Source organism: Oncorhynchus nerka, linkage group LG4, assembly GCF_034236695.1.
Source record: "Oncorhynchus nerka isolate Pitt River linkage group LG4, Oner_Uvic_2.0, whole genome shotgun sequence".
NCBI lineage: Eukaryota > Metazoa > Chordata > Actinopteri > Salmoniformes > Salmonidae > Oncorhynchus > Oncorhynchus nerka.
The window spans coordinates 54,209,589-54,228,868 of NC_088399.1; the positions used below are offsets into that span (position 1 = coordinate 54,209,589).

Below are 19,280 nucleotides of genomic sequence, written 5' to 3' on the forward strand. Positions count from 1 at the left end.
ACAATCTGCATGGTGGGATCACCTACAAAGTTTTCCCCATGAAGCACCGACCTGCTAGCTAGCATACTGTTCTGAATCGAGTAACCTTATGAGGAGCTTTCCATCCTATCAGCTGGGAACACTTAAATAGCTCCTTCAAAGAGGGGTCATCCTGATGTTCCTTCTCCAAATCACCACGAGAAGCTGAGGCAAAGGCGAGTCAAGCGGATCTATAACAGACATAGAATTTTGTTCAGTTGCTGATAAGCTGGATAGATAACTGGACCGTCCGGAGAGTTCTCTAACTCAGGAGCAGGGATAACAGGGGTTTGCTGTATAACCACACAACCTGGTGGCACCCCAGCCCAGACCTGTACACCAGCTAGCTGGTTACCCAGACTAAGCTCAATACCCTCAACTGGTAGATGAGGGGACACCAACCTTTCCTTTCACAGGATCTGAGTCAAGTCGCAATGTATGCACAGGAAAAGCAAACCCCATCCCACAAATTAGTATAGAATCACCTGCATCTGAACGGCAATACGGATTCAGAAACAAATTACTCCACAGAGCATGTGTCTCAAGATTTTGACATGCATCCTCTCATCACATCCTACCAGGGAGATGGAATCCTCAGAAATGTATGCAGCACAGTCAAAAGCCCTGGCTTTTCCAGAAGGTTCTGCATGCTTCTCAAGCTGAAATATAGTACTTGGATTAAGTGACATAGCTAGGCCAGAAAACTGTACTTTTGAGTTGCCACCAGAATTTTTTGCTTTGAGGACAGGATATTCATGTTCCAATGTCCCTTAACTCTGTTCAGATCATTTCTATCTCGTACGGCACGATCAACGTTAGAACAATGATCTGCTCTCAGCTTTAAACTTTTGGCGAGGGGAGGCGCACTCCTTAAGGGCAGTTTTAGTATGACTACCAGGATCCATTAAAAAAAGCTTTTACAGATCAAGACACTCATCTGAGAACTGCTGCCATACTAGGAGTTCACCTTTTGCTCACTAATATAAAGTTGTATCACACTGGTACTGAATTCTTGGCTTTTAGACTAGTCTTCATGTCTTTCAATTGCTTATGATCCAATATTGTAGCGCTCAGCAGTCTGTGCTATCTGCTCTTTAGTGCACTACTCCAAAAGTGCTTCAGACGGGCAATCAATTTACTAGCCATGATAAATGCAAATAAAAGAACCAATTTAGACTGAGACAAAAGACAACATAACTAGTGTTGGTATATAGTGTACACTGATAATGTGAAGGGCAACCAAGACAAAAATGGTACTGCCCCAGCCCTATTCTAACTAATAAACCTAACTGACCATATAATTGCAACCCTAGTCTTCGTGCAGATACCGCCAGGGGGTATTTGTTTATGCCCTGGATCCATCAGAAAGGCAACAGAAAATACAGTGACTGATCTGAAGCCAAGGAAGTGCTCCCAGGGCAATGTATCACAAATTGACCCTACCTGCAGTATCCACCACACTAGAGAGAAAACAAAATGACTTGATCTTAAAAGGAGATCAGTTCCTGAAACCTACAAGGTGATATGTGGTTCCTACCAACTGAAGTAGACATCCTTACCAAAGCAATGTAACACATGTACCAGCACCTAAAACACCAATGGAAATAGAAAAAAATGGCTTTGTAGACAAACACTGGGGACAAGAGCTGCTTCCCTTCCAGCATCCACCAAAACCCCTAAAGCTTACACAATCAAGGAAAAATCCTGAGACAAATCAGTGACATGCCCAAACTTTGTTTAACAAAGATTGCCAAACAATGTACCACATTGCATTCTAAGAACTACAGTAACACAGCTGAACCCAATTTGGCCCCAATTACTACCACTACACAAAACAGAGTCCAAACCAAATGCCAACCCAATTAAATTAGCCAGATGTACAAGTAACATACTCCCATATAACCAAAGTCTCCAATTGGACGAGCCCCCACAGTGTTACGACATGGCTCACAACAACCTGGTTCACAACAGAGTGAGACCACACATGACCTCAAGGTAAAAATACATACATTTATTAAACTAAATAATATATACAAAAATGTAACATAAGCAGTGGATGTCTGTATCATCAGTAGTGTATGCAGTGTGTAGGTGTTGTGGAAACAGACCAAAAAAAACTAAAGGATATGGAAGCCAGCCTGCCAGTCAGGGAAGAGAGAGAGTGTTGGCTGATGTGGCCACCCTTTATAGCCTGCAGGCCAAGCCTGCCCAGGTGCGCCACATCAGCTGACGATCCTCCCAGCTCTGTCCACTGGCCTCCTGCAACAAGCAGAGGACCAAACAGGAAATCCCAGCAGACAGATTGGGAGAGACTTCACAAGGTTAACGCATACAAAGCAGAAAGAAGACCGATTCCAAATAATCTGTCAGACAACAAAAAATGTTTAATATCAAAGTCGTTTGTCTGACCGTAGGGGGATCAGATGGTGACAGGGGTCTCAACAGGGTCAGGCAGCCAGGGAAGACTGTGATGGAGGTGAGGTGAATTCTTGGAGATACAATACTTTGTTCTCTCTGTGCAGTAAACACTGGACAATACAGATGTTATTTTAAGGCAGTCTGACAAACTTCCAAAGTTGATTTCAAAACTTTATCAAGGGTTGATAGAGGCTTTTCCCGATGACACAAAACATGTAAAACAAAAATGTGAGGAAGACCTGGACCTGGAAGCTATTGATGGTGATGAATGAATACAGATCAGATATGTTAGAATGCCCAGTCATATTCATATCATCTCAGACATAAATTACTGCCATTTAAGACCATCCATAGAACATATATGCCAGTAAAACTGATTATCAAGCACTGAGAAATGTAATTCCTCTGCCGGAGGTGTAAAACACAAAACGGGACATGTGTACACACTGTATATTATGGTCTTGTGAAGGCTGGCTGAATTCTGGCAAAAAGTATGTTATTTTATCTCAGCATGTCTCCCTTCTCCCTGTTTTTGTTTGCTTGGAAATGCTGATACTGGAGACTGTTATTTGAAGAAACTGTGTAACCAATTAACAGCCTAACACACCTGTAACCAATAATGAATGTTCACTAAGATCCTAAAGCTGAGTGGGATGTGTTGGGTTGGGGCACTGCAGGGTGGTGGACGCCTAGGGTCAGGACGGGGCTACCGAGCTATATAGTGTACAAGTAAAAAGAGCTATACAGTACTATTAGTCCTATGAGATTAATTATATGGAGGATTTGTTGTTTCTGTGTGTTAATGTATGAGGTGTAGAGTTTTTTCCAAATCTTTCCCTTGGTATTAAAACAAATTGAAGGTGTGAAATGTTAACTGGGAAGTTGTGTTTGGAGAGAATTGAGTTATTGACTAGACTGGTGGGGGTCGGGCATGCAGGCGGCTCGGGCTGGCTGGTCGGTCTGGCTGAAATTTGATATAGAGGACGTTTTACGAAAGACAATCAAAAGTCTTTGTATTTTTTCAAGAGTTCCTCATATGTTAGGCTATTGGTTAAAGGTGCAACACAATATTTATTATTGAATTACCTTTGATCTTGTTCAGTCTTATGAATCACTTAAACATATTTAATAATGATATTTTACCTAGCTTGATGGCTGTGGGCATTTTTGCTTACTTTTTGTTCAAGAGATGCCATATTGGAATGTGTAACATTTCTGAAAATTAGCTTTAGATACCCAAACAAATTCTGGGGGAGAACACCCTACCTCTAAAACCAAAGTGGCGCCCCTGAGGAGAAGTGCTGTTTTATCATGAGACGCATACTTGGATTACGGAAGAGGAATGGAGGGGAAAAGAGAGGCAGAGGAGGTTGAAGAGAGGAAGAGGGAGGAAGAGGGTGAGCTTGAATTGGTTAAAAATTGAGGAAAAAAGGGAGATGGTTGGTTGAAGAAGAATGTTAGAAAGTGTAAGCAGAGTGAGCTGTACACTGGATCGAAGAGATGAGGAGAAATGGAAGTAAATGAGGGCGAAGTATCAGAGGTGGTAGGTGTGGTAAAGTTCTTGGAGCCCGAGGCTTGCACCGTCAGGATAAAGATGAGTCTGTGACGGTAGTGACAGTTTTGGAAAAAGTGGACCCTTGCCTTTTGTCTGATTCATTTGTGGTTTCAGGGTGGGTGAAAACGTAGTTAAGTGCTGTGGAATCGGTGAAGGTAACCCAAAGCATAGCCGTGGGAAGTAAGGGGCGCTGAGGATGCTGCCACACCCCCTGAAAAATCTGAATAAAAGAAAAATGTGTACAGTTGAAGTCAGAAGTTTACATACACTAAGTTGACTGTGCCTTTAAACAGCTTGGAAAATTCCAGAAAATTATATCATGGCTTTAGAAGCTTTTGATAGGCTAATTGACATCATTTGAGTCAATTGGGGGTGTACCTGTGGATGTATTTCAAGGCCAACCTTCAAACTCAGTGCATCTTTGCTTGACATCATGGGAAAATCAAAAGAAATCAGCCAAGACCTTGGGAAAAGAATTGTAGACCTCCACAACTGGTAAATCCTTGGGAGCAATTTCCAAACGCCTGAAGGTAGCACGTTCATATGTACAAACAATAGTACGCAAGTATAAACAGTATGGGACCACGCAGCCGTCATACCGCTCAGGAAGGAGACGCGTTCTGTCTCCTAGAGATGAACGTACTTTGACGTGAAAAGAGCAAAACAATCCCAGAACAACAGCAAAGGACCTTGTGAAGATGCTGGAGGAAACAGGTACAAAAGTATCTGTATCCACAGTAAAACGAGTCCTAAATCGACATAACCTGAAAGGCCGCTCAGCAAGGAAGAAGCCACTGCTCAAAAACCACCATAAAAAAGCTAGACTACGGTTTGCAACTGCACATGGGGACAAATATCATACTTTTTGGAGAAATGTCCTCTGTTCTGATGAAACAAAAAGAGAATTGTTTGGCCATAATGACCATCGTCATGTTTGGAGGAAGAAGGGGAGGCTTGCAAGCTGAAGAACACCATTCCAACCGTGAAGCACGGGGGTGGCAGCATCATGTTGTGGAGGTGCTTTGCTGCAGGAGGGATTGGTGCATTTCACAAAATAGATGGCATGATGAGGCAAGAAAATTATGTGGATATATTGAAGCAACATCTCAAGACACCAAGTTAAAGCTTGGTCGCAAATGGGTCTTTCAAATGGACAATGACCCCAAGCATACTTCCAAGGTTGTGGCAAAAAGGCTTAGGGACAACAAAGTCAAGGTATTGGAGTGGCCATCACAAAGCCCTGACCTCAATCCTATAGAAAAAATTGTGTACAGAACTGAAAAAGCGTGTGCGAACAAGGAGGGCTACAAACCTGACTCAGTTACACCAGCTCTGTCAGGAGGATTGGGCCAAAATTCACCCAACTTATTGTGGGAAGCTTGTGGAAGGCTACCCGAAATGTTTGACCCAAGTTAAACTATTGAAAGGCAATGCTACCAAATACTAATTGAGTGTAAGTAAACTTCTGACCCACTGGGAATGTGATGAAGGAAACCAAAGCTGAAAAAAATCATTCTCTCTATTATTATTCTGACATGTCACATTCTTAAAATAACGTGGTGATCCTAATTGACCTAAAACAGGGAATTTTTACTAGGATCAAATGTCAGGACTTGTGAAAAACTGAGTTTAAATGTATTTGGCTAAGGTATATGTAAACTTCCGACTTCAACTGTATTTTGGGTGTTTAAAGAAAGGAAAGGGGAAATGTACAACTGAATGGATTCAACTGAAATGTGTCTTCCACATTTATCCCAACCCCTCTGAATCAGAGAGGTGCGGAGGGCTGCCTTAATCGACATCCACGGCGCCCGGGGAACAGTGGGTTAACTGCCTTGCTCAGCAGCAGAATGACAGATTTTTACCTTGTCAGCTCGGGGATTCAATCCAGCAACCTTTCGGTTACTGGCCCAACGCTCCTACCCACAAGGATACCTGCTCCCCACCAATAGTCCTGTATTAGCGGACCTATATAGCCGAATGCAGCGCAGGCAAAAACTCCCCAAGTAGCACCTCACCCCAAAACTACTTCCCCACTACTATGACCCGAAAGTGACCTTGTGATAATTGTTTGTGTTTCTGTTGGTCAGAGGGAGCAGGTGCTCCGTATCAAACGACTGGGGACAAGAGATGTGAATTGTTTTGTGCTCAAGAAAAGGGTGCCATTGAAAGGAGGTGATTACTGGGGTAGCGGTAAATATAAAAGAGGATCAACTGAAGGGGAAGATTCCTAGTCTTCTTGATGCTCATCGTTTGGTGCAACGGACAGGGTGGCGTGAGTGGAGAAACAGAAGAGTCTTTGTCTGTTCTTTTGAGTTTTGATGTTGAGTCTTTGCCCGACAAAGTGATGCTAGGATATATCAGTTAGGAGCAGTGTGAATAGTAGATCTGTACCAGTACAGAGGGATAAGCCAACAAGTGATATGCTTCAGTAAGATTGGATTTTTTTGAGTTTATAGCAATGGTTATAAACTATACTACAGGGATGGGACGTTAGTCGCAGACAATTGAGGTTGCGGTGGCAGCTGCAGAGAACTATTTGGATGTACAAGATTTGACGTCAGAGGAGTTACAGGGTGTATTAAGTGGTAGTGTCCCGTCCTTTCAGGCTGGTGGCCTGAGGTACGACTAGTTAGATTTAGTGGAGTAGGGTGGTGTTTTTTTGTTTTGTTGTTTGGTACTTTTACCAAACAAGGTTGAGGGCCATGCGTCCTTCGGAACACGACCCTGCCAAGCCACACAGCTTTTTGAAACACTGCACGCTTAACCCGGAAGCCAGTCGCACCAAAGTGTCAGATGAAACAATGCACAACTGGTGACCGAAGTCAGCGTGCAGGCACCTGGCACGCCACAGATGTCGCTGGAGCGCAATGGGACAAGGAAATCCTGGGTGTCATAACCTCCCCTAACACGGACGACGGTTGGCTAATTGCGCAGCGCCTCATAGGTCACCTGACACAGCCGGCTGTGTCACAGCACGGGATTGATCCCGGGTTTGTAGTGATGCCGCACACACTGCAGTGCATAAGAGCGCTGCGCCTCTCTGGAGGCCCAGGGTGGAGGGTTTTTAATGAGTGTAGGGTTAGATGACTGGTAAAAAAATATATATATATATATATTCTTATTATTTTCATGCAAAGTATAAGGGAGTTATACTCCAGTCTAGTTGGTGGCGGTAATGCAACATTCATTGGATGCCAAACCCCATTAAACCAGAGTAGGCTCCCAAGTGGCGGAGCGGTCTATGGCAATGCAGCTTGGTGCCAGAGGCATCACTACAGTCCCTGGTTTGAATCCAGGCGTATCACATCCGGCTGTGATTGGGTGTCCATTATGTCTGCGCACAATTGGCCCAGCGTCGTCCGACTTTGGCCGTCATTGTAAATAAAAATTTGCTCTTAACTGGCTTGCCTAGGTTAAATAAAGGTTACATTTAAAACATTTTTTTTTAAACCGCATCGAAGAAGAACATCTCTTTTTACACAATTCTAGCTAGCTATGTGTCTTTCTTCACAACTGTTATTTGATTGAATGTGTAGCTAGCTTGACTCAAAATCAATACACTGTTTCGTTGGAATATCACTCATACATTGGCTCAATGTTTGATTCACTGTCTCCTGGGATCAAGCCAGCCAACCCTTAGATCTAGTATCTAACGCAAAAATATGAGAAAAGAGGAGATAGGAATCCCATCGGCAATATATGGACCTACGTATAACGCCCCACCCAGCAGACTGTCGACCAATCGTGTTCACGTTGTCATGCTGCGTCGCTCAATCCCTTCTCAAAGTCAGGATATGAGTTGATTAGCCTGCTATTTTCCTCGAAAGTACGTAATGGCGTGATTCCAAACTATAAGATATTACAGAGAAAGTTAATTATCTCACATTTCTGAAAATATTTGTAAAGTTGTACTTCTTGTTCACGAAATTGTTGTAGCTAGCGCTCCCATTCACGCCTTGCAGGAGCGCTCCCCCTTGTCCCCGAATCGCCCGGAATGCACTGCGCGGCCCATTGACGACGCCTGTGCGTTAACACGATTTATATAGAGTTTCCCATCTCCTCAAAAGTATATCTGGGTAATGTAGCAAACCCAAGAAACCTCTGAAGAAGGACATTTCAGAATGGCCGAGTCACCTTTGTCCGGTGTGAATGTAGTGCTAGTTATGGCATATGGCAGCCTGGTAAGTGATATTTTAAATGCTTTACTAGGCGCAATCAATGATTTAGCTATATGTACACATCATTGGGTGCAATCCGTGAGAGATGTACCGCTAGCCAGCCAGCTAAGCTATGCATACAAATAGCCCCTGATGAATAGGTTAACAACAGTTAGCGGTCTATCTAACGTTAATGTTACAGCTTCTTTGTGATATATTGTTGCATGTCACATGCCTTAGGCCAGGGGTCTCAAATCCTGTTCATGGAGAGCTACCTTCAGGACGGTAGCTCTCAAGGAACAAGGTTGGAGAGCCCTGCCTTAGACAAACGGGGTATATTTCACTACTTAAAATTACTTATAATTAGCACAAACTGGTATGAATTGTGCCTTTAAAAAAAAAAGTAACCTATAGTAATATTGCTTATTGCTAATAGTCTTGACATTCTGACTTGGATAGTTTTTTTGCACAGGTGTTTGTATTGCTATTTATCTTCGTCAAGCGGCAGATCATGCGTTTTGCTATGAGGTCCCGCAGAGGACCACATGCCCCTATTGGACACAATGCACCCAAGGCAAGACCCTCAGCTGTCAGAGACAAACCTCTCGGTCATCTCTCTCATTTACGATTATCCTACTCTATGCTGCAATCAATCAAACAGATTAATACCATAGTATGTGTTATCTTTGTATGTTGATGATTTGAGCCTTGTTGGTGTTTCTGCAGGGTTTGCGGGAAGAGATTGACGCACGTCTGTCCAAGGTTCAGGAAATCCGCTTCGAGCCGCGTCTACTCTCTGAGGAGGATGATAGGCTGAAGCACGGGACACAGTTCAGTAAGTCACCATTCAAATGTATACATGCAACAAATTTGTTCTCTGTAGTGGACAAGATGTTGTGTTTTTATAGTACTGTAATAGTATCATTAATGACCTCCATGATATTCTCAGGTTGCTACAACTACCTGTACAGGATGAAGGCTCTAGATGCCATTCGGGACTCGGGTAAGAGCCGATAGTAGAGAGATTTTAAGATACCTATTGTTTAAAGCATGGCTGTACATTCCAATTGGCATACGTTATCCTCTTTCTTGTAATTATCCGTCCCCTCTCCAACCCCAGGGATCCCGCTGCAGGAGATGGGCCGCAACCCGAACGCCATCACAGGACGCAGTTTCCGCAACTGGCTGCTGGATCTGCGTAACTCCCACTCTCTGATCAAGAGCAGCCGTAGCACCCTCATTGACAACCTGTTGGAGGGATATGACAGTGCACGTCATGGCACAGGGGTTTGTGGTTTTTGTGAATTGACTGTTTTCGTGTTGACAGTGTTCGTCAGTGGAAGTGACTTTCTGTGTTTTAGGTATTTGGGGAAGAGGAATATATGAAATACCAGGATGCTCTGAATGAACTGGCTGATGTGTAAGTATTATTACAAAAAGTAATGTGTTTGCTCAACAAATAAATATATCAGTAGGAAGAGATGTCTTCCATCATGTCACAGAAATCTTCACTCTCACGTTATCATGCCATTTAATTTGAGTTTGACACTACCCTCTCTCTTCTCTCAGTGTGAAAGCCTACTCCAGCACCACCAGTTTGGACCAGCATCACCAGTCAGCAGCCAAGGACCTGACCGGTTCCCCAGCCCGCAGCACCCCCCCCACCATCCAAGTTACCTACCTGCCCTCCACCAGCCAGCGCAGCAAGAGGCCAAAGCACTTCCTGGAGCTTAAGAGCTTCAAGGACAACTACAACACACTGGAGAGCACCCTGTGAGAGGTGACTGTTGGGTCAGTTCGATTTCAATTCCTGCTTGTTGAATCCATAGGAATTGTATTCAATAGCAATAATTGGAATTGTGATGGAATTGACCACAGCTTTGCTGTGGGGACTACCAAAAACATAGTAACAGATCAAGCATGTAGTGTATATACTAAAGCTTTGCAGAAGATCACATTGCATGTATGTTTTACTTTATTTCCATTGGCAATAAGGAGAATTGTCCCATAATACAAAGCATTTGAATAGTCCTATCGTCATATCAGGGTCTTTATCCCAGGAATCTACTATGAGTCTATGGTACTTCAATGTATTGGTGCTGACACATACACTAAGGACAAAGACCATTGTACAACAGTTATGCATTACAACTGTTAGTTTCCCCTACACTTGAATTGTAAACTTCACATGTATGTATGTGTTGATTGGTTGTTTGTATAGATGAAGAAAATATATTTATATTCATTTCAAAAAAACATTTTTTACATGTAGAATCTGAACTGTGTAGTTATGTGATCTTGTGTTGAGATTAAAACATGGAATGGAGCTAAATTACTCTCCATCAGTGTGTTTAGATTTTTCCACTAAATGCCATTAGCAAGTTGGGCAGCAACATGGTCCACTGCAGTTATTCAAGGAACAGTGCTTACAAACTATGGATGGTGATATTGCCAGTTAGAAAATGCAAAGCTTAAATGCTAAATGGGAATGTGAAAATAGTAGATATACATTTTATTTTCATATCAGTGTATGATTCATGCCACAATTCTATTCCAAATTTAAAATTAAATGTGAAAATGGTTAATAGAAAAAGCCAAATGGTAAACAGAAAATCAAAGGCAAATTGAAAGTGGCTGTTTTCATTTTACAACTACCCAATTAATAATTTTCTCTTTTTCAATTTTCAAAGTGTATGCATATTATTTCTTGGAGGCGTGAACCAGGAGAGCAACACCACACCCCCATGTGGGCTCTCTGTACATTGATTTTAGACTAGAGTAACCAACACACAGAGTGAGAACCCAGGTCTCCTGCGCACCAGAAAAGCATAGGCCTGCTAAGCTGAAGCCTAGGCATTGACTCAGGGAGCCAATGCAACTCTTCAGATCTCAGGCAAGGTTAGGCCTAGTCATCATGTCTGGTAACTAAACCACCTGAGTTACAATTCACCATCCTTTGACCTCTTCCTCCTCACAGAGACACATCTGAGCCACAGCACAAATATGACAAGGGATTTTCTGCCGTTGGAATCCACCTAAGTATAATGGTGTAAATAAATGTAGAAATTAATTTCAGAATGGAAAAATGCATTCAGTGTAAACCAGATATAAAGTATGTAGAAAGGAAAATGTACCTACAGTTCCGACCATTTATATGGTCAGACTTGCATTTTTCTTTAACAATTCAGAGCGAAGAGTCCAGATTTGAATCACATCCATAACCTGTGGCGAGAGATGAAAACATCAATTGGTGGAGGGCACCCTTCAAACAATTTGGCCCATTCTTCAGCAGCAAACTTCTCTAATTCTTCATTGTTTGAGGGGTGCCCTCCACCAATTGCTGTTTTCATTTCTCGCCATAGGTTATGGATGTGATTCAGATCTGGACTCTTTGCTGGCCACTCCAGAACAGTCCAGTGTTTTTTCTTGAACCAGGTGCTTTTTGATGTGTGTTTGGGGTCATTGTACTGCTGGAAGACCTACAGCTTTCAATGGACACCCATTTTTTTTTGGAACCTGGGTTGAACATTGGACTCAAACACCTGATAATCTGCTGATTTCATGATGCCTTGTGCACGTTCAAGGCCCCGAGTACCAGAGGCAGCAAAGCAACCACACAGAATCTTTAAACCTCCCCGATTTTTGATTGTAAGGATGGTGTTCTTTTCCTTGACTGGTTGTCGGTAAACACAGCACTGATCTATACTGCCAAATAGCTCAAACATTGGTCCACAACATTTCACCTGGGATTTAGGGTTGTTTGGGTGGATTTTTGACAAGTTTATTCAGGTTTTCTAGTCTCATTCAGCAGTGGTGTCTTCCTATGTTTACCAATGACCAAATTAAGCAATAGACGTATAGTGGACATCACGCCTCAAACATTTAAGACTTAGAACAGTTTGCTGCTGAAGAGTGGGCCAAATTGCCATTTAAAAGGTGCAGCAAGCTCATTGATGGCTACAAGAAGCCTGGAGTGTTCTTGGCCGAAGGCTATGCTGTACTAGCTCCAGGGTACATATAATTTTGTCCATGTCATTTGTCTTTATAAAAATAAAAAATAAATGGAAACTTAAGTTGACAAAAATAAAATTGGTTCCTCAATGTTGAAAATCTACTACCAAGGTGTTTATTATGATTATTATTTGAGAAGAAATAGCGAATCATTTAAAAGTGCAAGGGTGCGCTCATAATTGGCCAGAACTGTATATATTGTAAGTGTGATAATAATATAATCTTTGAGAACTAACAATCACCAAAATAAAAGCTAGACGGTCAAGGAGAATTTTTTTTTAAATCCTAAAAACAATTAATTTGGCAGTATTGATATGTTTTAGCGAAAAGAACAGGATTAGCCATGACAAAATGACCTTGCACATGTGATAAGTAACTTTGCCTGAGACCAAAAAAATTGCATTGGCTCCCCAAGATACATTTCTTAGGCTTTGGTTTAGCATGCTAAGTTGTTCTTCTGGTGTATAGGACACAAGGTTCGAACCCTGTCAGTTACGCTAGTCTAAAGTCAATGCACAGAGTGTCACATGGCTAGGATGTATCCCTGCATGGTGATTGATGTCTTGTTGCTCTCCTGGTTCACACCTCCAGGAAGGAATTTGAAAATAAAAAGTGAAAATGCTCAATTGGGCAGTTGGAAAATTAAAACAACTACTTTCCATTTCACTTTGCATTTACAATTTTCCCTTAATCATTTGCCATTTTCTGTTTACCATTTTCATTTAGAATTTCTGTTTACCGTTTCCAATTTTCAAGTAGCCATTTTATTTTAAATTCATTGGTGCAAGAATCATGAACATTGATAAGAAAATATAAACACAATTTTCGCATTTCAATTCAGAATCTAAGCATTGCCATTTTGAATTGGCACTAATCACCCTCCATAATAAAGTGTCTATTATAATGCTTTTTTGATTTCTCTAAAGACATCTAACATGTGGGACAGAAAAAGGAGGGAACAACTTTTTTTCAACTACTTTAAATAAACTTTATTTTGACAAACAAAGACAGATAAAAGTACAAAGACCTCATGCACAAAGCTACTACACAACTTATATCTACAATAGACAGAGGGACGGTTTTCACATTAAATATGTTTGGTTTGTAAAAGGGCCCATAACTGTAACAGAAAAAAATATTTTGTTTCAAAAAATAAGAGCTCTTAAACCAGACAGCAAAATTGGTACTAACGGTATAGGAAAATACCACACAATGGTTGCATCCCAAATGCAACCATAATCCCTATGTAGGTCACTACTTTTGACCAGGGTCCAAAAGGGGGAATAGGGTGCCATTTGGGGGACACACTATAATCATCAGAAGTTATATGCATGTAGGGTGTAATGATAGTGCGTTAAACTACCTCCTTTGAAATTATACCATCAATGGGGGCCTCCCGAGTGACGCAGCGGTCTAAGGCACTGCATTCAGTGCTAGAGGCATCACTACAGACCCGGGTTCCATCCCAGGCTGTGTCGCAGCCAGCCACGACCGGGAGACCCATGAGGCGGCGCACAATTGGCCCAGCGTCATCCAGGTTAGGGGAGGGTTTGGCCGGCCGGGATGGCCTTGTCCCTTTGTGCTCTAGCGACCGGGCGCATGCAAGCTGACTTCGGTCGACAGTTGTACGGTGTTTTCTCCGACACATTGGTGCGGCTGGGTCGGGGGTTAAGCGAGCAGTGGGTCAAGAAGCAGAGCGGCTTGGCAGGGCCGTGTTTTGGAGGACGCATGTCTCCCGACCTTTGCCTCTCCCGAGTCCGTGCGGGAGTTGTAGCGATGGGACAAGATTGTAACTACCAATTGGATATCACGAAATTGGGGAGAAAAAAACTATACCGTCAAGGTCATCTAATTTCAGACAAAACCAGGTAGATGAAATCAGAGACATCTTATTATTAACATGCAACTGCAAGCAACTGTGTGTGTAAGGTGCACTGCAAACACAGGAATGTGACCTATGGACCCTGAAGCAGAGGTATCCTGGTTAAATAGGCAACGGAACTGGGTGCTGAAAACTCCCCCAGTGTGTGTGAGTAACTGCTTTGTCTTGATTGTCTCTCCCAGGGGTTAACTAGAAAACACAGCCATCAACTATTTTAAAAGGTGTCAATTGAGCACCGACTTGAAAATGAGCTCACTCTTTCTTATATCAAGTCATACCATATATTGGCCAAATTCCCAATTCTAGATATCAATTTTGGGAAAAGTTGAGAGAGACAATAACGCACACATAAAACTCAAATGCGGTTATGCCTCAAGCAATAAAGTAATGATGGAACTGGGCCTGTCACTGTAACCAGAGTGCTTTGTTACCATCGGGTTTATCTAGAGTATGTCAGGCATCAAATCACAACGAACCAACAGATATCAGTATCAACGCTAGGAGCTGGCTATATAAATATATATACAGTGCCTTCCGAAAGTATTCGGCCCCCTTGAACTTTGCGAACTTTTGCCACATTTCAGGCTTCAAACATAAAGATATACAACTGTATTTTTTTGTGAAGAATCAACAACAAGTGGGACACAATCATGAAGTGGAACGACATTTATTGGATATTTCAATTTTTTTTCAGATTTTTTCAAATCAAAAACTGAAAAATTGGGCGTGCAAAATTATTCAGCCCCCTTAAGTTAATACTTTGTAGCGCCACCTTTTGCTGCGATTACAGCTGTAAGTCGCTTGGGGTATGTCTCTATCAGTTTTGCACATCGAGAGACTGACATTTTTTCCCATTCCTCCTTGCAAAACAGCTCGAGCTCAGTGAGGTTTGATGGAGAGCATTTGTGAACAGCAGTTTTCAGTTCTTTCCACAGATTCTCGATTAGATTCAGGTCTGGACTTTGACTTGGCCATTCTAACACCTGGATATGTTTATTTTTGAACCATTCCATTGTAGATTTTGCTTTATGTTTTGGATCATTGTCTTGTTGGAAGACAAATCTCCGTCCCAGTCTCAGGTCTTTTGCAGACTCCATCAGGTTTTCTACCAGAATGGTCCTGTATTTGGCTCCATCCATCTTCCCATCAATTTTAACCATCTTCCCTGTCCCTGCTGAAGAAAAGCAGGCCCAAACCATGATGCTGCCACCACCATGTTTGATAGTGGGGATGGTGTGTTCAGGGTGATGGGCTGTGTTGCTTTTACGCCAAACATAACGTTTTGCATTGTTGCCAAAAAGTTCAATTTTGGTTTCATCTGACCAGAGCACCTTCTTCCACATGTTTGGTGTGTCTCCCAGGTGGCTTGTGGCAAACTTTAAACGACACTTTTTATGGATATCTTTAAGAAATGGCTTTCTTCTTCCATAAAGGCCAGATTTGTGCAATATACGACTGATTGTTGTCCTATGGACAGAGTCTCCCACCTCAGCTGTAGATCTCTGCATCCAGAGTGATCATGGGCCTCTTGGCTGCATTTCTTGGCTGCATCTCTGATCAGTCTTCTCCTTGTATGAGCTGAAAGTTTAGAGGGACGGCCAGGTCTTGGTAGATTTGCAGTGGTCTGATACTTCTTCCATTTCAATATTATCGCTTGCACAGTGCTCCTTGGGATGTTTAAAGCTTGGGAAATCTTTTTGTATCCAAATCCGGCTTTAAACTTCTTCACAACAGTATCTCGGACCTGCCTGGTGTGTTCCTTGTTCTTCATGATGCTCTCTGCGCTTTTAACGGACCTCTGAGACTATCACAGTGCAGGTGCATTTATATGGAGACTTGATTACACACAGGTGGATTGTATTTATCATCATTAGTCATTTAGGTCAACATTGGATCATTCAGAGATCCTCACTGAACTTCTGGAGAGAGTTTGCTGCATTGAAAGTAAAGGGGCTGAATAATTTTGCACGCCCAATTTTTCAGTTTTTGATTTGTTAAAAAAGTTTGAAATATCCTATAAATGTCGTCCCACTTCATGATTGTGTCCCACTTGTTCTTGATTCTTCACAAAGAAATACAGTTTTATATCTTTATGTTTGAAGCCTGAAATGTGGCAAAAGGTCGCAAAGTTCAAGGGGGCCGAATACTTTCGCAAGGCACTGTATATACACACACTACCATTCAAAGTTTGGGGTCACTTCGAAACGTCCTTGTTATTGAAAGAAAAGCACATTTTTTGCCCATTAAAATAACATCAAATTGGTCAGAAATACAGTGTAGACATTGTTAATGTTGTAAATGACTATTGTAGCGAGAAACTGATGATTTTTTATGTAATGTCTACATAGGCGTACAGAGGCCCATTATCAGCAACCATCACTCCTGTGTTCCAATGGCACGTTGTGTTAGCTAATCCAAGTTTATCATTTTAAAAGGCTAATTGATCATTAGAAAACCTTTTTGCAATTATATTAGCACAGCTGAAAACTGTTGTTCTGATTAAAGAAGCAATAAAACAGTCCTTCTTTAGACAAGTTGAGTATCTGGAGCATCAGCATTTACGTGTTCGAATACAGGCTCAAAATGGCCGGAAAATAATAACTTTTTTCTGAAAGTCGTCAGTCTTTTCTTGTTCTGAGAAATTAAGTCTATTCAGTGCTAGAAATTGCCAAGAAACTGAAGATCTCGTACAACGCTGTGTACAATTCCCTTCACAGAACAGTGCAAACTGGCCTCTATAGAAAGAGGAGTAGGAGGCCCCGGTGCACAACTGAGCAAGAGGACAAGTACATTAGAGTGTCTAGTTTGAGAAACAGACACCTCACAAGTCCTCAACTGGCAGCTTCATTAAATAGTACCTGCAAAACACAAGTCTCAACGTCAACAGTGAAGAGGTTACTCCGGGATGCTGGCCTTCTAGGCAGAGTTCCTCTGTCCAGTGTGTGTTATTTTGCCCATCTTAATCTTTTATTTTTATTGGCCAGTCTGAGATATGGCTCTTTCTTTGTAACTCTGCCTAGAAGGCCTGTATTGTACTTGTCCTCTTGCTCAGTTGTGCACCGGGGACCTCCCACTCCTCTTTCTAATCTATTTTAAATGGACAAAAAAATGTGCTTCTTTCAAAAACAAGGACATTTCTAAGTGACCACAAACTTTTGAACGGTAGTGTATACAGTTGATGTCGGAAGTTTACATACACCTTAGCCAAATACATTTAAACTCAGTTTCTCACAAGTACTGACATTTAATCCTAGTAAAAATTCCCTGTTAGAATCACCACTTTATTTTAAGAATGTGAAATGTCAGAATAATAGGAGAGAGAATTATTTATTTCAGCTTTTATCTCTTTCATCCCATTCCCAGTGGGTCAGAAGTTTACATACACTCAATTAGTATTTGGTAGCATTGCCTTTAAATTGTTTAACTTGGGTCAAACGTTTCGGGTAGCCTTCCACAAGCTTCCCACAATAAGTTGGGTGAATTGTGGCCCATTAATCCTGACAGAGCTGGTGTAACTGAATTAGGTTTGTAGGCCTCCTTGCTGATGCACACTTTTTCAGTTCTGCCCAAGGACGAACCAGACTTGTGGTGGTCTACAATTCCTTTCCTGATGTCTTTGCTGATTTCTTTTGATTTTCCCATAATGTCAAGAAAAGAGGCACTGAGTTTGAAGGTAGGCCTTGAAATCCATCCACAGGTACACCTCCAATTGACTCAAATTATGTTAATTAGCCTATCAGAAGCTTCTAAAGCCATGACATCCTTTTCTAGAATTTTCCAAGCTTTTTAAAGGCACAGTCAACTGTGTATGTAATCTTCTGACCCACTGGAATTGTGATAGAGTGAATTATAAGTGAAATCATCTGTCTGTAAACAATTGTTGGAAAAATTATTTGTGTCATGCACAAAGTAGATGTCCTAACCGACTTGCCAAAACTATAATTTGTTAACAAGAAATTTGTGGAGTGGTTGAAAAATGACTTTTAATGACTCCAACCTAAGTATATGTAAACTTCCGAATTCAACTGTATATACACACACCAACCAGCTGTCTCGCTCATTTCATATCACTTCCTCTATCCATCTCTCTTGATCTTTATCTCCCTCTGCTCAGGACTTGATCTCGATGACTCAGATTGAAGGAAGTGACTTATTTCCGTGCATTGATGAAGGTGGGCAAAAGAACAGAAATATACCAACTTCCTTGGCCCTCATTTCTATCCTGGAACATTATACTGTGTTGCTGCTGTGTTGTTCATGAAGATAACCACACATTAATTGAATTGATTTTTGTGTAAATATATACATATATTTTTTGACTCAATGAAAAATCTCCATTACAATAGCTTTTTAGTCCTGGAATAGGTTTGATCTGTGTCCGGGAAACCGGCCCTATAGAGATAAGAGACAGGAAGGTGTTGTTGTCACCTGTAGATAATCTGGGGAGTGGGTTTGCATTCTTTGGTGGGCGGAGAAGCAGGCTTCTGACCCTCCAGGAAGTACTCTATCTGGTCACGCATCTCTGTGTTCTGGAGAGGAGAGGGGTCAAAGGTCATTCAGACAGAGGGACCTAACACAGGGACCCCTATCCCTCAAACACACATACCACAACACAAATAGCTGTATGAGTACTGACCTCAGCTTCCAGAAAAGCCACCTTCTCCTCTAGATCCCTGATCACTCTCTCTCTCTCCTGTATTACTGTCCGCGAGTTCTGCAGCTGTAACACACACAAAACAAATACACTTACATACTACAGAGGAAAACCAACATTCACTCTAACTTCCACAGAAGAGGATGCGTCATCACTTATTCATGATGAGTGTTCTGTTTCAGCAAACAGTTTAGCTTGGCTTACAGTAACTCCCCTATTGCCTTTACAAACCAAAGCAATTAGGAACCCTCTAATCCCTCCTTTTCAATATCATTTTCCCATTGATGGCTGCTACGCATGCAGGGTTTGTGTGTGTTTGTGTTTGTGTATGATTGTGTGTGTATGTGCTTGTATGTGCATGTACGCTCCGTGCACATCCACCTGTGTGTATCTGCCGCATGTGTGTACGTGCGTCCATGCATCCATATGTGTGTGTTCTCACCTGTTCGATCATGTGGCGGACCTTCCTCTGCTGGCTCTTCAGCATGTCGTCCAGGTGATGGATTTTCTCCTTCAGGACAGCCAGCTCCTTCTCCAGCTCCTCAGTTCTGACAACACACACCACAACCCACTGGTTACATA

At 42.0% G+C, this 19,280-nt stretch overlaps 2 protein-coding genes across 5 annotated transcripts in view; one reads left to right on the plus strand and one right to left on the minus strand.

The window, feature by feature from the left end:
* The first annotated feature begins 7,747 nt into the window (after nucleotides 1-7,747).
* On the plus strand, nucleotides 7,748-10,840 carry lg4h1orf43 (linkage group 4 C1orf43 homolog). 2 transcript variants are annotated; one of them, XM_029657825.2, is made up of 7 exons: nucleotides 7,748-8,175; nucleotides 8,611-8,725; nucleotides 8,878-8,986; nucleotides 9,101-9,154; nucleotides 9,272-9,438; nucleotides 9,513-9,571; nucleotides 9,721-10,840. In XM_029657825.2, the coding sequence occupies exons 1-7, from the start codon at nucleotides 8,165-8,167 to the stop codon at nucleotides 9,926-9,928; spliced, it is 723 nt and encodes a 240-aa protein (XP_029513685.1). In that variant the 5' UTR covers nucleotides 7,748-8,164; the 3' UTR covers nucleotides 9,929-10,840. The 2 variants fall into 2 exon arrangements, with proteins under 2 accessions (XP_029513685.1, XP_029513684.1); XM_029657824.2 differs by having other exon boundaries at nucleotides 7,750-8,175; nucleotides 8,624-8,725.
* A 7,427-nt stretch (nucleotides 10,841-18,267) lies between these two features.
* LOC115128193 (tuftelin-like) overlaps nucleotides 18,268-19,280 on the minus strand; it is a 35,600-nt gene continuing 34,587 nt past the window's right edge. For all 3 annotated transcript variants that reach the window (XM_029657826.2, XM_065017659.1, XM_065017658.1), the window contains 3 exons: nucleotides 19,141-19,246; nucleotides 18,681-18,764; nucleotides 18,268-18,573 (listed from right to left, as the gene is read on the minus strand). In XM_029657826.2, coding sequence (XP_029513686.1) covers nucleotides 18,469-18,573; nucleotides 18,681-18,764; nucleotides 19,141-19,246 — 295 coding nt within the window. In that variant the 3' untranslated portion in view covers nucleotides 18,268-18,468. The remainder of the gene's footprint in view (nucleotides 18,574-18,680; nucleotides 18,765-19,140; nucleotides 19,247-19,280) is intronic.

Coding starts and splice junctions, on each gene's coding strand:
- lg4h1orf43 (XM_029657824.2), top strand. CDS start 8,116: ATGGCCGAGTCACCTTTGTCCGGTGTGAATGTAGTGCTAGTTATGGCA. Junction 9,155..9,271: donor AGATGCCATTCGGGACTCGG/GTAAGAGCCGAT, acceptor CTCCAACCCCAG/GGATCCCGCTGCAGGAGATG. Junction 9,572..9,720: donor CTGAATGAACTGGCTGATGT/GTAAGTATTATT, acceptor CTCTTCTCTCAG/TGTGAAAGCCTACTCCAGCA.